The sequence below is a fragment of the Gymnoscopelus microlampas genome (genome assembly GCF_963454915.1).
Source record: "Gymnoscopelus microlampas genome assembly, chromosome: 20".
Taxonomy (NCBI): Eukaryota; Metazoa; Chordata; class Actinopteri; order Myctophiformes; family Myctophidae; genus Gymnoscopelus; species Gymnoscopelus microlampas.
In genome coordinates this window covers 18,775,512-18,796,235 of record NC_139957.1, presented here as the reverse complement: position 1 = coordinate 18,796,235, position 20,724 = coordinate 18,775,512, and the positions used below count along the sequence as shown (strand labels likewise).

Below are 20,724 nucleotides of genomic sequence, written 5' to 3'. Positions count from 1 at the left end.
GATAAGAGATGAGCTGGCTCGCAGACGGGGCAATGGCATCCATCTCCAGGTCCCCCATGTGCACCAAGGTGACGGACAGCCCACCGTTGTGTAGCCAGGCGGAAAACTGCCCTTTCTAGCATTAGCTGTCTTGGCCCCTGGCACTGCTTTTACAGAGCGTACCCATCTACTTCGCTCATCTTCCTATCTCTATCTCTATCTCTATCTCTTTCTCTTTCTCTATTTCTTTCCCATTCACTCTCTTTCCTTCGTTTCCTGACACAGAGGTGATGGTGCAGGTCTGGTTGCCTCTTCCTTGTTGCTTCTGCTGCCAGTACTACTGATCTGGAGCCAGCGCTTAGTCTTACCGAAGGTGAAAGATTAAAGAATAGACAAAGAAAAACTGGATTTTCCCACCCTTAATCTTGCAGACTTACCATAGGGTTGTCAGAGAAAGGGGTTATTGTGTTAACACACAACAGGGGTCACCACCCATAAGACCTCCTTAACACCTTAAACCCCAGCATCCTTATTGTGAGGAAGGCTTTTGCAGAAAATAGCAGATCGACAAGCTCACAAGGCGTCGCAGCTTGTCGATCGGCTATTTTCAGCTAAAGCTTTCCCCACAATAACAGAAAACAGAAAAGACACTAGTGTAGAGCCCTGAGGGACTCCGGTCAACATATGGGGTGTAAGTGGTTAAGGAGAATGTAAAGATGCTGCATTTGTTTTGGAGTAGAAAGCAAAGAGGTGGCGCTGAGGAGCAATGCCGGAGAAAATCCAATCAGTGTGTTCCTGGAGTTTTTCACAGAATGATGCTGTTGTTTGGTGTAGTGCACACTGTCTGTTGTTCACTGGTATTTCAATGGTGGCTCACTCAGTGGTTAACACTGTTGCCCCACAGTGGGGAGGTCATGGGTTTGAACCTGACTGGGGCCTTTCTGTGTGGAGTTGTCCCTGTGTTCACAGGGGTTTCGCCCAGGTGCTCCGATTTCGTCCCACACCAAAAAGACACGCTTGTTTGGGACGGGGAGTTGCTGAGCTCAGTCCACTCTCCCCTCTATAAATACAGTATAAGGCTAATTAATGAAACATTATTATAATTGCACACATGTATAGGGCTCTTATTTGGGGTCTTGTTTATTTCATCAGCAGGGGTGAGGAGGACGGATGTTTGAGATGGCATTATTAATTTGTATTATTCTTGACGGGTAACTTCAAATGTGCAATTATTCAAATTAAGCCTTGCCGTTGTGACTCATGACTTGGTCTCACCAGGGCAGTAAGATTGAGTCTGTCAAATAGTTGCTATTTGCTGCCACCTGCTGGTGTATAGCCTGTTATTGTTGGATTAAGAATCATTAAGTGATCATAAAAATAAAAAAAAGTTGTTCCCAGTACCAATTCAAAGTTATTTCAACAGAGGCAGACATAGTGTATTTATTCGGATCTAGACCTAGTTTTATCAACTTAATTCACTCTACTTAAAAAAAAGAAAAAAGGAATACAGAGGGAAGAGACAGGAAGTATGGGGAGGGACAGAGAGGATTATGGGTGGATGACATGCAACAAAGGTTATGAGTCAGACTTGAACCCACAATTTTTGTAGTGCATATGCCTTTGCTCTCTGAGCAACCGTGATACTTTGATGTTGGTCTACATTTATTCCTATGAGGAATATACAGCATTGGTTCAGATTCAGTAGGATGCACTCTCATGTTATTCTATTTGTCATTCGCTAAGGTAAACACACACAGTAACACACGCATGCATTCAAGACACATTACATTTTCTGTTCATATTAACATTTTCTCAGTCTCTCTCTCTCTCTCTCTCTCTCTCTCTCTCTCTCTCTCTCTCTCTCTGACACACATACTAACTAAATACTTGTACTTGTACTTTATCCTTTGTATTCTTTGTCTCTTTATAATTTTCTGAGTCATTCATTAATATCCACTTCCTCTCACAAGTATAACCAATCACCTTTTTAATAGTGTCTTTGTTATGTATTATCTATATTATTTTCCCTAAAAATTTCTCCCATTCAGTCTTACATACTCTCCCACGCATACGATGTAACACACATACAGTACAGACACGGTTGTGCACACACAGAATCACAACACACAACTAAGTAACCACACCAGCACACATACACTGTACGTGTGCACACAGATAGATAGACAAAGATACACACATTAAAACTCAGCAGAGGTAGTGGTTTATTTGAACTTGTGAGTCAGTCAGCCAGTCCCTGTGGGCTGCAGCTGGAGAGAGTGTGGGAGCCCCACCCAACAGCTCCATCGTCACATGTGGTTGTCCCCCTGGCAAAAAAAAGAACCTCTCAGATTTATGCACGCCGGACTCCCCTCCCCTTGACTCCAGCGTGCATTGTTCTCCATTCACTGAGCTGAGTAAAGTTTCAACATAGAGCTTTTCACTCACAACAGTGAGTTGGAACTGAGGAACCAGAACAAGACGTTGCCTGTGTATCTTAGCCAGAAGCAGGCTTGTGGTGAGTGTATTTTTATGTTTTGCCTGGGCACGAACCAGCTGTTTATTGCTGCTACTGTAGCTTTATCCCATTGAGAAACATATTCATTCAGCATTTAGAATAATAGCCATAAAGGATTCACTACAGGCTTTTGTTGTTGATATTGTTGAGCAGACTTGATGCCTGTTGGTTGTGGGTTAATGAAGACATTCAACTCTTAAAAAACAAAGTTCAGAGTTTGTTCTTAACTTGTTTTGTTTTACGTAGCATCAGTACCCATTCACAGAACAGCCAACGATATTGTCAATCTTTCTCTTCTGAATCGGAGTCTTACATTGATGCATTCCACTGAAATTAGATTAGTGGGTGGATCGCCAAATGAATGACTGGGCTATACCAAAGGAGACATATGTGTTTAATAAGGCTGATTAGCATTCAATGATGTAGGATGTCTGTTGGAATTGCATATAATATGGGGAAATGTAATTACACGCAGACGTTACAGTTGAGCAGCGTTATAGAGCTAACCCTGTCTGGAATAATTGCAACCACATCAGCCCAGATGTGCCATTCCCTCTGGTATCATTCCTAGCAGCCCTGAGTCGGGTAGAGTTTAAAATCCTGTTTTTTTTAACATACTTGTTGCACCAGATGGGTGGATTTGATCACATTTAAGCCAGCTAGGATTGCATCAGTTAAATTGTCAATTACAGTAGGGTGTGCTAAATCTGCTTCCAAGGTATCTAAACATTCTGGCACTAAGGTGTGTTACATTATTTGTCAACCCCACCTATCTGCTTCTCTAAGTAAGTTAAAATGAAAACTACAAACTCTTAAGTTCTGGACCTTGATTCTTGTTCGCTAAACAGAGGAGACAAGACGGATGAACTGTAAAAACACTCATTAGACTTCTGGCCTCAGGGGCACGTGGATCTTTTGTCTGCCTCCGAGATGCTGCTCAACCCTAACCCTAATCATTGTCAGGAGAGAAACGCGACCCCACACTCTCCTTTTCAAGCCTCTCAGCAGAACAAATATGTCTGTGGTTGATGGATCATGCCTCAGTTTGGGTTTGGAGACCTTTAATCTGTAGAAGAAAAGTATATTGATGAATGGGGAGGTTTTTGAAAGGGAAGTTTCTTTTTAGAGCTTTTCAGAGTGAAAATTCAGGAGGCTACTTATGTTATATTTCACATTGCAGGAGGTCTATTTTATTAAAGGCAGTTTCTTTTTACTGCTGATTGTAATTGGGTTACAGTATATAGTGTCTATATAATGTATACACCCAATGTACAATTTAGGAATTAAGTAGGCATACTTATCCAGACTGACTTACAAAGTGCAAGATTAAACAGGGTAATTGGCCGAATAAATAGTGCACAGAAAAACACCCACATCTAACAGACACCCCAGTGTGTCACATGGTCACACCACAAAGGCCAATGATGTAAATAAATCAGAGGTGGATGTGGCCACTCTGTGGCACAGATGAACAGGGATATGTACAGTATATATACAGTACACTGTACAATCCTGAGTGTAAATTATTTAACTGGTCCAATTAAAGTTACAGGCCCATTTTAACAAATTGATAAATCAACTGAGGATTTGACTGTGTACCATGTGCTAATACCACAAAGAGCTGCTCATGTTAATCAGTGACAATGTGACGCAGAACCACTGTTTGATTTATTCAATATTTATGTTGGGTGGTTCTCTTTACTAGGGTATATACAGTACACAGCATGTCTCTAGCATGTCACATTTTTCACTGTGAAAATCTGTCTTCTTCAGTGAGCAGCAAAAAGATCATATGATGAAGTATAAATTAGTCTTTAATAGCACCCGGGGCAATGCAATGCCATGTGGTCTAATCACAATAGGCTGTTTATGTGACACAGTGGCAGTTTGAAGCTGAAGAGTTACTGCAGCCAGGCAAAGCCAAGTGCTTCTCCGTTGTCCCCATCATCCTCATTTATGGACTGGCTGAAAAGACGGCCAGATTTTCAGCCAGCGTTCGACCCTGGGGCATGTCATTTACCAAATGAATGGCCCCTCTTTTCTGGACTGTTGAGCCAGTCACTGAGCATCATACCACGAGACAAGTGAGCCTACAGTATTACTATTCACAGCGGACCACTGTTTTGAGCAGATGCATTTGCATACCTACAGGGAACGGGAGACATAATGATAATAATTCAGTGTGGTACAGTGGACATGCTGCATGCCCATTACTGACCATGACCAGAGAGACAGACGTAGTATTATGCTGCTTGTGTTTTCCCAATCAGCTGATCCCCTATTTGAGAAGCTGTTAAACATTGTATTATAGCATGATTTACACACTATAATGATCTACTGTACTGTAGCTGCCTGATTACCATCATTGATCAACTTTAGATAAAGTGTGTGTTCAGAAATGAGTAATCCTTCACATGAAAAGAAAAATAAATGCAATGAGTTTGAGAAAACCTTGAGAATATGCTCCAAGATACTTTTGTTTTGAAGAATGCCACCGAAAGGCCCATATATTGATCACTTGGTACTGAAAGACAGTCACATGTAATTTGGTTATCTGAAAGCTACTGGGCTTTTTTAATTGGACAATGTTATATGGAGGCTTCTCTTTACTTTACAAATTATTTTATATTTGCTGGAGAATATTTTCAACTATTTGTGCTTGATTTAGAAATATACCACTTCACAACGAAACAGAATTAAGCACATCTCAGCCTCGTGTTTAGTACTGTATTCCCAAGAGTAGAATATGGATATACCATACATTAAGCATTCTGGACACTCACAAAGGTTACTGAGTTCTAAATCCCCTCAGCAAAAGATGATATATCACTCATTGCATCCGTATGACTCCCACACACATCCATGAAGTGCCACAACACATCAGGGAGCAGCACAATTGTAGGAAATTTCCCAAAGTTTATAGGGACTGAGACGTTTTTAAGATGGTGTCAAGACAAACACACACGTGTGATTTATGGAGGACTGACCCGTGGTCAGTGTGCTGTCGTGATATACGGTAGACTAACCCACTGGCCTCTTGACTTCCCTGCTGGTGACTCCTGAAGTGGACCGCGAGCGAGAGGGCCATGGCTGCGTCACACAGCACTTCCCCTGTCCCCGAGGGTCACGTCTTTAGTAGGCCTAAGGAGAGGGGTCACTGATCAGGAAGAATAGGGGTCCGGTGAACAGGCACAGTGCGTCAGAGACGCACAGAGAGATCATTTCAGTATTTCTATGTTTCCTGGGATTGCTGCGGATGACTGTTGCTGCGGATGACTGTTGCTTAAAAGCGTTGGATTATCTTGAAGATGGTCATTATATCCTTTTTGATTCGTATCTGTCGGAGTTGCACAGTAAATCTGTCGGAGTTGCACAGTAAAATCCTCTGTGTTCATTTAACTCTTGAGTATACAAATGTAAACAAATGGAACTTTTCGGGTCCATTTGGTTACATTTGTAGACTCAGAGTTACACATTTCTACGTCTCTGATCTCTGTGTTTTCTTGTGTGCTGTTGTTGACTGTAGCTAGACGAGTTGGCAAGATTAGTATTTGTGCTTTATGTATTTGTTAGATTTTCTCTTTTGATTTAACTATATATTGGTTTATTGGTTTTATCATTACAATGGTGTTAAGGATTTTTTCCCCCCAGCTTTAAGTATTTCAGTTTTTTATTCATTTATGACTATTGTAGAGTCAAGAAAGTAAATGGATAGAAATTGATGATGATATGCATCACAGGTCTACAAGCCAATTGTACTGGAAATATTGTGGATACACCATATACAGTATGTCCACATAATGGTGTTTAGCATTAGCTGTGCGGCAGAACTCTGCATGACAATTCTTGGTGTTTATCTTAGTGCATGCTGGGGATTCTGGTGTTGCTGTTGTTGCTGACAGTATCTTAAACATACAGAAGTTTGTGAAACCAGAATCTGGATATTTTGCTTTGTTTTGTTTGAGACCTTCATTGCCAACGTTGTTGAACCCAGAGCACAGTACAGTAGTGTATTATTCACTGAGTGTTTTACCCCTCTGATCTTCACTCATATGAAACTCTTGTCTTTTCATGGCAGGATGGATCGTTGGGTAACATTGACGACCTGGCTCAGGAATACTCAGACTTCTACTGCACCTCAGTGAGTGACGTGTGTGCAAGGATGGAGGAGATACGCAAACGTAAAGTGGTTGATGCAAACGTGGTAAGTAAGGTTGGTTTACGCTGTTATATTATCCCAGTGGTTCTCAAACTTTTAGATTTCAACGACCCCCAGTTTGACATGCATTAGGCCACGGACCCACATTTGAAACACATTTTTATCTACACTGTAGAATCTTTGGTGGTAATTTTACTCTCAGAGTTACAGACCCGTAAGGGTCCATTATTTGGACCCCTGCTGGTCCCCGGACTTGGCAATGAGAACCAGTGTATTAAACCACATGAACCCCAGCTTCCCTATTCTGGGCATGTCATAATAGGCGCACATTTCGTGAAAATAGCAGATCTACAAGCTCAAAAAGTTTGTAGATCGGCTATTTTCTGCCAGGAGATTTGGAGTGGAAGGAAAAAAGGAGGGGGCCAAGTATAGACCCCTGGGGCACAAGTATATACTGTAGGGTTTAAGTGGTTAAAATGCAGACATGGCAAGTATTGTTGGCTTACACTGTTGACGTTACAGTTTACAGACAGATTACAGTCAATTTAACCAGCAAGATGTTTTTGAAATTTCATATTAAATGTGTTTATTTTGCTTAACCTTAACCACTTAAACCCTCTATAATTAGTTGACTGGGGTGCCCCAGGGCTCTATTCTAGGTCCCCTAGTATTTCTCTCTACACCAAATCTCTCACAATGTGAGCTTGTAGATCTATTTTTGCTGAATGCTCACCCCAGAATGGGGGTGCTTCGGTGGTTAATTCTGTCTTAATGTCTTGATGCTTAATGTTTTATGTAAAGTACTTTGAATTGCCTTGTTGTTTAAATGTGCAGTACAAATAAACCTTGCCTTGCCTTTGTGATACTGGGACTGAGACATTGACAACTTGCCAAATGTCACCGTATAAACCGACGCACTAGGACACCACGGACCTCAAGTCCAGTGCAAAGGGACGGTCCAATACATACTGTTGTAAACATGCATTCTGACTACAGTATGACTGTAGAACAACACCATGGATAGGAGTGTTTGTATCATTCAATACTGTAGATGGATATAGTGTAAGTCAAAAGGTTATCACTATATACTATAATTTTATATGAAGGAAGTCCAAATACAACATCAAACCTGCCTCTTTTTGCATTTCATACCCAGTGTGTCCAAACAACTTTTGTTAGCAGCACTGTGTATAATTTTAAGGACGTCAGCAGCGATACATACACCCAGTATTATTCCACAGTGTGGCCTCGGTCATCTAAATATTATGTCTATTTCAGCACTATGATGACACTATAATTTACTCGTCCACTTCCCACTGCCTGTGTGTGTTTCAGGGAAAGGTTGACTCAGTGGCCACATCACTGCAGCTCCGCTCACAGATCCAGGTGAGTAGCCCTGCCCCGGCCTCATGCATGTTCTTTTGAGCCTGATTTGTACTTGGTTGCGTGGTGTGTCGCGCACCAAAAATAGCTGATCTACACACTCACAACGTGTCACTGCTCGCCACGTTGTGAGCTTGTAGATCTGCTATTGCTGGTGCGAGACACCGCCGCACGATTAAATATATCATCAGGCATTAGTCCCCAGGAGAAGTTAGTTCCTCTTTCTGACTCACCCAAAACGATTCACCTTGACAAGAGGCAGTTGGAAGTGCCTTGTCATGATTTGTCCCAGGAAAGCTCAGATGCTGGTGAGAGAGAAAGGTGCCCTTGATATTGTCCCCCTCAAATTTGATGACACAGATCCGGAGCGAGATAGAGGAATGTGATCTGTGAAATGTGTGGTCATGATCATCTGTTGCTTAATGAGATTCTAAATTTCTGAATTCCAAATGTTCAAAGTAAGAATAGGTCTGTTGTGCTTGTGTCTATCAGGCATTTATCTGGCACTGGTATCCAGAGTGTGACTTGCATTCAGTTCAATAACAGGAAGAAGCAACATTAACACAATTACAAGAAAACTAAACAGTAGCTGTAGCACTCTTCTTGTGTGATGTGTTGTGGAGACAGGAAAAGTAAAAATAAATGAGACTGGTAGAAGGTTTTTGCTAGTTTGTTTTTGTGTCCATACTGGACCTGATTACTGTGGTCCTGCCTTCACAGGAGTCGCTAGGTCTCAGTAGCACCATGTCCACTCCAGAGACAGACAGAAGGTAAGATATGCACCATCGTGGCTTTCTCTTAAAACATTTTTTTTTACCAATCTGTCTTTTAATACAATAGAACTACAGTAACACATCTGCTTGTGTTTGAAGGTGGTCTCTCTGCTCTTCTATTGACAAATTCAGACCTTGTGTTCAAGTACACCTACTGCTTGAAAAGAGCAATATCTCCGCTGCCCAAGCAGGAGTTCTGTCTTAGCTCAGTGGTAGATCTCCTGTATGGGAGACCTGGGTTTGAATCCCAGGAAGGACATCATTCTAAAGGACTGTAGCTTTAAGTAGGACTGTAGAGTCCAGTGGAACAGTATCCTGTATGAAATGACTAATGTTAGGAACTCCATTATGGAATCTTGTTTATCGGTTTGCATTCGATGTAGGCTGTCCACTCCTTAGTAGTTTCTGTATTAAGACAATGGCTGCAAGGGCTGAGAGGGAAACGGAGGAGCGAAGGCTCTGGTGGGATTAGAGCCAGCACCCACTACTACACTACCTGTGGGCACTTTTATTTGTGTAACGTAGAGTGTAAGGGTCGAGTTGGTTCCATTTGTACGCGCTCAAAGTTACTTACAAATGGATGAATTAACACTTTTTGTTTTTAAAGCAGTATGAAAAACAGAGTTGAGCAGAAGGGCAGACTCTGCCGGCGTTTAAGTTAGGGGAGGATACAAGTGGTTTAGCTGAAGAGAATTTTAACCACGAAACCATTTCTGGGCATAATGGAGGGTTCCTGACATTTTTTTTCCCCCATATGCAATATAATGTATATAGTATTGTTGACCTGGCTTTTAAGAGAACAAACTAGGATTACACTCCCATTTATTATCAGCTCATCAGTATGAGGACACGTGTGCTTCTCAAACTTCCTGCTGCCATACAGTCACTCTTAGGAAACACCCCCCAGCCCCCCTTCCAGACATCCTTCCCCCGATTGTTTCTTTTGATGGATTTCGAAGATTAGTCATATTTTTGTCATTGGAAAGTAGACTAAGAAAAAGGGGGAATATAGGTCATGACTAATAACGCAGACACATATTGATTTGATTACGTGCCTTAAAGGGCCAGTGCACTGAAATTATTTGCATTGCGTACTGTATAAGCGTGTCTTGTGTATTCACATTCACAAACGGAATCTTGAAAGTGTGTAAAGCTGTCAGAATTCAAAACATGAAGCAACCAAGGTTTTCTTTTCCTCCTGGTCATTTTAGGGACACAGTAATCAAAATGTCATTTCACAAGTTGTTTATGAAAAACGGGAGGTTCATTTACAGTACATGTTACACTGACCTCTTCTACTGGTTACTGGCATCAGCAAGTGTCAGCTGACGCCTGATGACAGAGAGAGGATGAGGGGGGAAGAAAGGGAAGGAGAGAGGCATAGAAAGAGAGATGGACACGGAGAGAGAAATACTGACAGACAAACAGGCACAGAAATGGAGAGAGAAGGCAAGAGAGCATGCAGATAATTTGAAAGGTTGTTTATGGAAACAGATGGTCTGAGATGGTCTCATTATTGTGTTGGACTGCCCCCTTGTGGGACACAGACAGAATGAGGCCAGGAGAGGCTGATGGCCACTTCCCACTAGCTTCAGCAACAAGTGTCAGCTGATGACAGAGAGAGAGATACGGACACAAATAGAGAAACCAAGATACAGTTTAGTTAGAGGGAAATTAAAGATTTAAATAATGAGGTGGAGCTGCAGCGAGGCAGGGACTGAAAGCAAGAGGGATACAGACAGATGCACAGAGAAAGATTGATAGGAGAGAGGGGAGAGAGAGAGAGAGAGAGAGAGAGAGAGAGAGAGAGAGAGAGAGAGAGAGAGAGAGAGAGAGAGAGAGAGAGAGAGAGAGAGAGAGAGAACGCAGGGAATGCAGGGGCCACGTTAGTGCGAGTTGAGCTGTAAAACCCCAGCAGAACGTGAGAAAGACTCCATTGTTCTGGTGATGGCTATAGTGCACTGACCTCTGTTCATCAGCCAAGAGCACAGAGCTTTTTTTTCTCTGTTTTGACTGCTTTGATTTGCCTTTTTTACAACAGTATGAAGCTTGTGTCATGACAGATAGTGTACCTTTGTGATTGCTCGTTTTGTTTTTTTGTTTTAATGTGAAGGAAGAAGGGAGATTACATAAAGATGTTGATAGAGATGGTAGGATAGAATAAAATAAAATGAAGAAAATAGTATTGGAAAACAGGTGAGACAACATATTTGAATTTGACTTGTGTTTTTGATTTCCTTTCATCTGTTCCAGTTCAAACAAGTAAATATTGTCTTTGATTCATAGGTTCCCCGTACACAAATCCAGCTCTGATGATGGATCAGGGGGTAAGTATAGGTTTCTACTTTCATGTTATTATGATTGTTTAGACAGCTGTTAGTTAACCCACACTATCTCCATTTTACCTGAGAGAATAGATATAATGAATTGTTGCTATAACGTCTGGCCTGAAGTCCTTTGAAGAGGTTAAATGTTTTGTTTTGTATTTTACTTTCATTTATCTTTTCTAAGTTTAGTTTTGTGATGCTTTTTTAAAGAGTTAGGGTTAGGGTTAGACAGTAACTTATGTTTACTTATTATTATGTACCCTTTTTTTATATTTTCAGTTACATTTTGTGGTTTCACGCATGCATTAAATTAAAACAAATGTTTGTGTAGGAAAGTGGGACGGAAAGAGAAAAAACAAGTCTTTTTGGCAGAGTTTCCGCAAGTCGCAGAAGGCTGTTGTGCGTCAGACTTCAAAAGGTATGTTTAGTCAAAAGGAAAACACTTATTTAAAAAATAAATGCATAGAAATTATGTTTTCGGGGGGTAATGTTAATAACGTCTAAATTGAGTGCTTAAACCCATTAGCTCACACTTTGCCAGTACAGGTGCGTATTTGTAACTCCCCTCCCCCCTCCCAGCAGGTGACGATGTTGGCTTTGTGGCAAGTGAGATCACCATGAGTGATGAAGAGCGTATCCAGCTGATGATGATGGTGAAAGAAAACATGATCTCTGTGGAGGAAGCTTTGGCACGGGTACAAATATCTCCTTCCCCATATTAGTGCTGTCATGTGAAAACCTGTTGCTGCGATATCTGTTTTTTTCTTTTTTCTTTTATGAAACCCTCTGAGATCCTACTGTCTCTTCGCATTGTTAAGCTTAATTTATACAACATCACATGATGGTGTCATTCATTGAAAATAACAGATCACAACATGTTTTTTTTCCTTTTTTATACTGATGCAAAGGGACAAAGGTCTTGCTTAGCCGTTAGGCTTAACCCCTGGCATGGAAAGTTTACCTGACTGTACCTTTTACACCTCTTATAAAAGGTTTCATATCCATGGCTGCCAATCAGAAACTAGGATAGTCTTACTGAAATACCAAACAATACTGTGAAGCGACTGCACAGTTTTTTTTCTTAATCTGATGACGGCAAGTATGTCTATGGCTAGGCAAACTTTCAAAAATAAGTCAAAACAACACTAGTCTGTAATGTGTAGAAAGTTTGTTCTCAAACAATCCTGAGAGGAGGTGCTGCTAATAAAATGTTAAAACAAAGTGATGATGGCACTGATGTTAATAGGAAATTGGAACAGAAATACATTAATCAGCTGTTCAAGGAACAATAGACTACCAGCTGGTACAGTGCAGGAAGTGGACCGTACTGTAGACCTGCATCATTCACTGAGATGCTCACAGACTCTCATTGTCTTGCTTGCTATTCTGTTTGCAGCTGAAGGAGTTTGAATCTCAGAACAGACAGACCTGCAGGCCCGAACCAACAGAATGGACCACTGATCCTTCCAGTCCTACAAACGAGTCTTTTAACTGCAATGTAAGTTTGTTTTTTTATGTCGTAAGAGCCTCTTAGATTTTTTTATGCTGAAATGATCCAGGGCTGCCTTATCCAGAAACCCTTTCTCAATATTGTTACTGTGATTATTATGCTTCTATCCAATCAGTAACTATCATGTCCTACGTTACTATCCAATCTGTAACCTTCATCTCCTATGCAAGTGCTAAAATGTTTACCTCTGAGTTAATAGAGCATAACTACTTACTGAGGGGAGACATTTTACTTTGACATTCAGACAGTACCACTTTTCAACCATAAGTGGGCATACCCTACCACAGGATCTAAATTCCTCAATAGAAGAGCAGGGAGACCAAATACAACCATAACAGTTGTGTTAGTTATCGCCGGACAGCCAAAGGCCAGAGATGACGTTTTCGTCCCTGTCTGTCCGCTTTAATCATGTGACTCAATGAGAAATCATTATTTCTTACCATCTATGATATACTGTACATTATTACATTACATTACATTATTTTTAACAGTCATGAGCAAGTGTCTCAAATGAAACCAGATGTCTCAATATTGCCATTATTATAAATTGTGAAGAAAAAAACATTATGCAAATATTTATATGATTAATTGTTGCAGCTAGTGATGGGAGGATAACATTTGATCTTTTATTGCGATAAAAACTAAGATCATTTTTATCGTAGTGAATTTCCATTTTCACCATAATGAATGAATGAATGTGAATATTCTTCCAAGCTGTCTAGCTATGAGCACAACTAAAGCCAGAAAAAGTGAACGTGCTGACATTTTTGCACTCACTTAAATCTATCTAGAAAAGGACAGAGGTTTGTCATGTCTCACATTCTCGGCCACAAGACTAGCAGTAGTGTTTGATGACAGAAAAGTGCCACAGTGTTGTTCAGATTATTCATTTATACATTTATTTTTTAATTCCAAAAACGGGTTCAAAGTAGTTCTTTGTGACTATGTCACAATACCAGGTGGACTTTATTTAAAGAATTGTAGTAAGAAATTATTGTTGCTATTGTTGTTTTTATTTTATGCCATTATTTATGCAGGGAGATCTTATAATTACATTTCTTTCATTTTATGTATTTGTTTAATGAATTTTGCTGTCCTTTCCCTACCCTTCTGTGGGTGTAATTAGAAACTAAAAACAAGATAATTCATCTATAACACATAACTTTTTGAATCATGTAAATGCTGGAATATCAGGTTTTAGATTATTTGTATCACTGGATTTATTTCACTCATTTTGATTGTCTGTTGGGTTATGGCGGGAGTCTGAATCTGTCCTTGTTTGTTTATGACGCAATACAATTTATTTTTAAAACAAAATTTAAGGCAACGTGATTCCAGTGCGGTTTAGTGCAATTTCAAGAGTTTTAAGCATAATTCTGATTATTATCGGGATAATATTGTGAATCACATTTATTTTGGCTAAGATCATCGTGACATGACATTTTCATACCATTCCATGCCTAGTTGCAGCCCAAATGCTGAATCACTACCTCGGACATAAGTGTGCGTGAAGAGGCAGCGCTTTACCAGTGCCAAGGCTGCTGCTTAGCTGTTGACACTCTCTCTCTCTCTCTCTCTCTCTCTCTCTTTCGCTCTCGCTCTCTCTCTGTCCTGGCTATGAACCGGGGCCCCTTTAAAGCTCTGTTGCACAGGGCCTTCTCCCAACTCCAGGGCACTGGACGGGCTCCTATTCATCGCTGTCAAAGCGCTAACCCCCTATTGTGCTGTGGTGAGCGGGTGGATTGAGCACAGAGCCCTGTTATGCCCGCCACAGCTCTTTTATGCTTAGGTGGGGTGATTAGGGGGCTCAGGTTCAGAGCACATTTTTCAGATTTGTCTGGATGGCCTCAGTGTTTCTCTCTCTCTCTCTCTCTCTCTCTCTCTCTCTCTCTCTCTCTCTCTCTCTCTCTCTCTCTCTCTCTCTCTCTCTCTCTCTCTCTCTCTCTCTCCCCCTCTCTCTCTCTCTTCTCCGGACCTCTCTTTCTCTCTCTGTTACGTATTTGTGTGTAAGAGAGATGTGACTATGCTCATTCTTTTCCCTTTTTTTTTTTACATTTTTGTCTCTCTCCCTGATCTTTTTCTCTCTCCTCCCACACATAGTCTTTCATTTTACTGAAAGTCTCTGTTACCATCTAATTGTATTACAGCGCTCTATTTCTGACCTGTTGACACACTTAGAATTTTTGTTCTCTTGTGTGTACAGTACGTTCCACTATGAATAGCTCATATGTCTGGGTAAGAAGATGAACACTTACTGCTTGCATGGGCATTTTTCTGAGGCCTGGGTATACTGTGAAAAGGATTGTGTCATCCCACTGACAGTTTATGACCGATACATTCACATTCCCCTCTCTTGCAATCAAACCTACATGCTGTTATTTGCAAACCATAATAATGTAATGTAGCATTTTATTCAACCTGTGTGGTTTACCAAATGGATGGGGGTTTAAACGTTATGACGCTGGTTGTATGGCCCTATGAAGAAAACCCCACCCATCTGCCATATAATAAATACATCTCTTTTATTTGTTGTTGGGGGTGTTTGCCAAGTACATTTGCACATAGTACCTGGAATTTGTCCTCTACATTTACCCATTCTAACTATTAGGAGCAGTGGATGCTATTAATACAGCGCCCAGGGAGCAGTTAGGGGTTAAGTGTCTTGCTCAGGGACAATTAGACACATACACTGGGCGATTCCCAGGCGGGCTCTCTACCCACTCTGTACTGTATATGTGCAGTAGTTACTTTCTCTATGGGGATTGGACACAGTGATTTCCAGCACACAACCAATTTGTTTACCCATGTGAACCCCCCTCTCACAAGTCTATTTAAACATTACAGTAGCCATGGAGGGTGACCACTGGATCCCCACATAGCATTCAGTTTCTGTGGGTTCATATTTCATATCTATGTCGAGCAACATGTGGTTTCAGTTTCAGCTTCTGCAGCATGCATACAACATAAATATCTTTCTCGCTGCCTAATTTTGCGACAGCGTCAACATCCTGATGTCACAAATGAATAGAGTAAAATAGCTGGTTGGCGATGTTCATGAATAAAAGTTACCTCATTATGAGTAATGTGTATATTCTCTCATGTATCACCATTCTGTAAACAGAATGTGAGCTCTCATTTTTCTCACAAAACCTTTTTCTGTGTGTTCTTCATGATAGCCGTGTGACCTGTCAGACGATGAACAAGAGGAATCGGTCACATTTAAGAGACTCCACAAACTGGTCAACTCCACCCGCAAGGCCAAGAAGAAGCTAATCAGGATTGATGAGCCTAAGAAGCCTGGATCACAGGGTACTTACAGTACTGTTGACTGCATGTAATATTGAGAGAATAGTGTTTATCATGGTTAGGCAATCAGTCACATGATGGAAAAGAAAAGTAGTTAATGCTATTGACCGTAATCACATGCTTTTACGTCATATTCGGCGATGCCGCAAGTATGACGCAAGAGCATAGTGGCCGTCATGTGAATATGGTCAATTGTATCCGCAATCAATCATCATAATGACACTACTGGACAGGTATTACATCTAATCTACCCTGTCCTCTATCCCTAACAGAGTCTTTGAGTGTTGAGGTGGACGCTGCTGCTTCCTTCTACTCCGGGGTGCATAAGAAGCAGGTGACGTGCTGCCAGGTGGACTCCCTGGCCGCGGCCCTGCGTGATCAGTTGACCTCTGACCGTGACTCAGACAGCCTGACCACCGCCACCACCACCACCACCACCTCTCCTTCCTCTAGCAGCCTGGACACCTGCAGCAGCCACAAGATCTTCAGAGCCTTTGGCAAGTCTACTGGCAGCAGCAGCTCCCCCAGCCACCAGGAGAAAGGTCTCGGAGAGGGCACCAGGGAGCTGGGGTTAAGGGGTAGCGGTTCTTCTCTCTCTGAGACGGAGATAGGGTGCAGTGGGGAAGGCGTGGAGGAGGAGCCCAAAATGGCCCGCTCTCTCACTGAGGGAGAGCTCCGCCGGAGGGCACTGAGTCCTCTCAGCCAGCATGGGGTGAGTAGGATGAGAGGAGTTAGGAGAAGATTGAGGAGGATAATGTGTGTGTAGTGAGGTGGTCAATTATCATTATTGGAAAATAAACCATGACAGGGTGACCAATACTTCCAGAGCAATGTAAACAGAGGCAGAACAATGGTCTATTATTCATAACATTGGTGTGCTATCAGGAAATAACAGACCACAAAATGCCTTGAGTCTTCACTTTAAAACTTTAACCACTTTAAAACTTTAACCACTTTAAAACTTTAACCAATGCTATCAGATGTGGATTTTTGACGTAACAGAATTTGCCTACCTGTTTGATTCATAGATCTGTGTTTCTTAGTAATGCCAAATAAGTAAGTCAGTTTTCTTTTGTTTCACAGAGAACCTGCAGTTTTGGAGGTTTTGACCTGACAAGCCGGTCTCTGCACACAGTCAACTGTGACTGTGATAGCTCTGTAAGTAGTCATTCTCCATTATACCACAGTTGGTGCCAACCTTGCATTTTGGTTGGCAGAACAGTATTCTAATGAGTGCCAGTGCTGTATATACGAATATGGCAATCTATAAAAGTATATTTACCTTATTCATAGATATAGACACTATATTATAGTGTTTTCTGTACTGTTGACTATTGCCATGATTTGTGCCTGTGCAGCATTTCATTGTTTACTAAAAGGAGTAAAGATATCAAGGAGGCTGGCATACCTTACCTAGATATACATTTTTCACACATGACATGGGTCAACTCAAACTACAAAAAATGTGTCAACTAGCTAACATTAAAGTTACTGCACTGCTAACCACCTGAATTCTAACGGTATTGCTGATAGCTCTCGACAACATTTATCTGTTAGCAAAGCAGATCATTTAGGCTATCGTTTTTCGATCTCTGACTGTATTATGCTTGTTCCTTGTTTTGTTAATTTTTCTTGTTTCCCATTTGCAAATCAGAACAAAAACATTGTAGGCATCCCAAGAGCCTGCGTTAAGTCTCCACCAATGTCCCGCATTTCTCTGGGCAAAAAGGTCAAGTCTGTGAGAGAGACCATGAGGAAACGCATATCCAAGAGATACCACTGCTCTCTCTCTGAACAGGTAGATCCTGTAATTATGCTACACACATAAACTGCCTACACTGTTTTATTTGACTTTATGTGGAAAGAACATTTTGTGTTGCGCTGGAAAACCGATTCAGTTTACACTTCAAAACAGTAATCAGTCTGAAGAACTGTTGTGGCGCTAAGTAGAACTAAGCATTCTTTCTCTGTCCTGTAGTCGAGCCCTGACCACATATCTAGCTGCCCCCAGTCCCCCCACACTGACCGAGACTCTCTGGCAAAATCCAAACTGAAGCCAGGAGGGTCTGTGGAGAGTCTCAGGAGCTCACTCAGTGGACAGAGTTCTATGAGTAAGTGTGTGTGTGTGTGTGTGTGTGTGTGTGTGTGTGTGTGTGTGTGTGTGTGTGTGTGTGTGTGTGTGTGTGTGTGTGTGTGTGTGTGTGTGTGTGTCAGAACTTTGCATTGATGACTCCTAGCGTATGCTTTAGCATACTCTCCCTGCAATACAAATGTCCCTTTCGGTACAATGGAAGCTGATATTGACCTACTACAAATATTCAATATTCATAACGCCATGTGGTTGGTACTGTCTGCAGGTGGTCAAACGGTGGGTACCACTGACTCCTCCAACAGCAACAGGGAGAGTGTCAAATCCGAGGATGGGGAGGAAGATGAACTGCCTTACAGAGGACCTTTCTGTGGACGCGCTCTGGTCCACACTGACTTCACTCCAAGCCCATATGACACAGACTCCCTTAAACTCAAGGTAAGGCAGTTCAGAAGTTCCAATAAGAAAAATGTGATAAATTACCTGTGTTAAATTAGTCATTTTACATTGGTTCAATTTGGGGACAGGTCCCTGTGACCCTGGTTTGAATTCAATATAAAGTTATACTGTGTAACTTCGTCTTTTGTGAGTGTTTAGCTATGTGGTCATTACAGCATGTTCGTAGCTTGTTTTTGCTGCTGACTTCTCTAGTAATACATTAAAATAAAAGAGAGACAAAATACCATTCCAGTTCCAAAGCACTTCCTGTGAGTGCTGTTGTCATTTTGGCAGAAGTGTCAGGGACAGACACCAGCAGACACTTGTGTGACTAAAATGGTATTCAGAGAAGTGGTCACACAACACATTTATGTGGAATGGTTATTGTGAGAAATATGCCAGTGAAGGATTATATATAAAATATATTTTTTTATTGAAAAAGGTGCACACTATAACTTGAAGATCTTTCATACTGCCCTGATTAGTAGACTAAAGCACAATGTCGCCTACACATCACCACATTCCCACTACTCTACCATTAATCTTTGCGCACGGTCAGTCTATAATTAATTCCTCTATTTTTTCAGATTGGAGATGTCATTGATGTCATCAGCAAGCCACCAATGGGTACATGGATGGGCCTGCTAAACGGGAAAGTCGGCACCTTCAAATTCATCTATGTCGATGTCCTGCATGAAGAGGTGGCAAAGCCCAAAAAGACCCGCAGGAGGAGGAAGGCCCGGCAACCCAAACCCACCTCTGTCGAGGAGCTCCTTGATCGCATCAACCTCAAAGTAATAAATTAATCAAACAGAGATATGTAGAAATAGATTTTATTTTCGTGGAAGGAAATTATTATGGCACATTAGCAACAAATGCACAGTAAAACTTAGTCATATGATTTTGTTGTGGATTTATTTGTACATTTTGAAAAAAAAAAGAAGTAATCTTTCTCTATAATAACATTCCCAAAATAGGGATGCCAGTGTTGTGTGGTTTAATATTTGACCTTTGTGTTCTCTTTCCTCCCCAGGAGCACCTTCCCACATTCCTGTTCAATGGCTACGAGGACCTGGACACCTTCAAGCTTCTGGAGGAAGAGGACCTGGATGAGCTGAACATCAGAGACCCTCAGCACAGAGCTGTGCTGCTCACGGCTGTGGAGCTGCTGCAGGAGTATGATGGTGGGTCTGAGACCACAACATACACACATTTAGTTTCATTACTCATTCATCCGGTTTTCGGTGGCTAAGCACTGCAGGTCCAGCTGCAAATCATGTACGGTAGACATGGTTGAGTTTTCAGTTCCTTCTTTATTTTTCTTAATTCCGTATCAGCTGGAAACTGTCTACATTTTAATACAACAATGCACTCATCATAAAAAGAAAATGTACTTTGTAATTTATACTTTTGAATATTTAAGTATTTTTAAAAGCAAGTACTCCAGTAGAGCAACTTTCACTTTTCACTATTTTGTCCACCACTACTCCGGGTTGGCCGGGCAGGCATTTCAACAATTTCCATTGGTTGCGGGTGAGAATCCAGCAGGGCATTGTGTCCTTGTTGCTGGACCAGCAACTTGGTGTTTGGCATCAACGACCAACTAACGACTAAATTGGGGAGAATTTTGAAAATGGCAACAAAACTGCACAGCCCAATGCAGTGTAAAATACAGCAATACAAATACAATGCAATGTAAAGAACAGCAGTATAAATAAAATCCAATTTAAAAGACAACAGTACGAGGATGTAGTACATGTGTTGTTGACCTTGGAGGTGCTTCTGTTGTGCCTTGCAGGTAGCAGTGACCCGGAGCGAAGCGGCCAGTCTGGAGGCTCACAAGAGAAGCTGCTCCTAGACAGACGTGGCCTTCTGGGCGACTCGCCGAGGGACTCTGGCTGCTACGAGAGCAGCGAGAATTTGGAGAACGGTAATGACAGCCTGAGTCGCCTGTGACCGGATCACTGTCCTCCGCTTCTGCCCTCCCTCGTCACTAAGGACACCATGGTCTTCATGCTTGAGCATTCCAAACAAACTTCTTTCGGAAAGGCTCTTTCCCTGTCGCTCATGCATATGCAACTCTCATTTTTTTCCCACCTCCTTGCATACTTTCTTTTTTTTCTGTCAATTATTTGTTCTGTTTCCTCAGCATTGGATGGAAAAGGCTGTCTTACGATCCGTGCCCTCCCATCTGCTTCAATTCATTTGAGATACTATCGCCTTTCTTTACAAGAATTACCATCTC

General features: G+C 41.6%; 1 protein-coding gene across 4 annotated transcripts in view; it reads left to right on the top strand.

Moving 5' to 3' along the window:
* Positions 1-20,724, top strand: part of sash1b (SAM and SH3 domain containing 1b) — a 66,304-nt gene that overhangs the window by 42,168 nt on the left and 3,412 nt on the right. The window contains exons 1-17 of one of the 4 annotated variants that reach the window (XM_084045054.1): positions 2,400-2,494; positions 6,573-6,698; positions 7,989-8,039; positions 8,757-8,806; positions 11,096-11,136; positions 11,468-11,554; positions 11,716-11,831; positions 12,533-12,634; positions 15,823-15,955; positions 16,225-16,664; positions 17,036-17,110; positions 17,607-17,750; positions 17,931-18,063; positions 18,310-18,479; positions 19,067-19,273; positions 19,513-19,663; positions 20,278-20,409. In XM_084045054.1, the coding sequence (XP_083901180.1) occupies positions 6,657-6,698; positions 7,989-8,039; positions 8,757-8,806; positions 11,096-11,136; positions 11,468-11,554; positions 11,716-11,831; positions 12,533-12,634; positions 15,823-15,955; positions 16,225-16,664; positions 17,036-17,110; positions 17,607-17,750; positions 17,931-18,063; positions 18,310-18,479; positions 19,067-19,273; positions 19,513-19,663; positions 20,278-20,409 (2,074 nt within the window). In that variant the 5' untranslated portion in view covers positions 2,400-2,494; positions 6,573-6,656. Of the gene's footprint in view, positions 1-2,399; positions 2,495-6,572; positions 6,699-7,988; positions 8,040-8,756; positions 8,807-10,891; positions 11,006-11,095; positions 11,137-11,467; positions 11,555-11,715; positions 11,832-12,532; positions 12,635-15,822; positions 15,956-16,224; positions 16,665-17,035; positions 17,111-17,606; positions 17,751-17,930; positions 18,064-18,309; positions 18,480-19,066; positions 19,274-19,512; positions 19,664-20,277; positions 20,410-20,724 lie in introns of those variants that run through there. The other 3 variants (XM_084045053.1, XM_084045052.1, XM_084045055.1) reach the window with 3 other exon arrangements.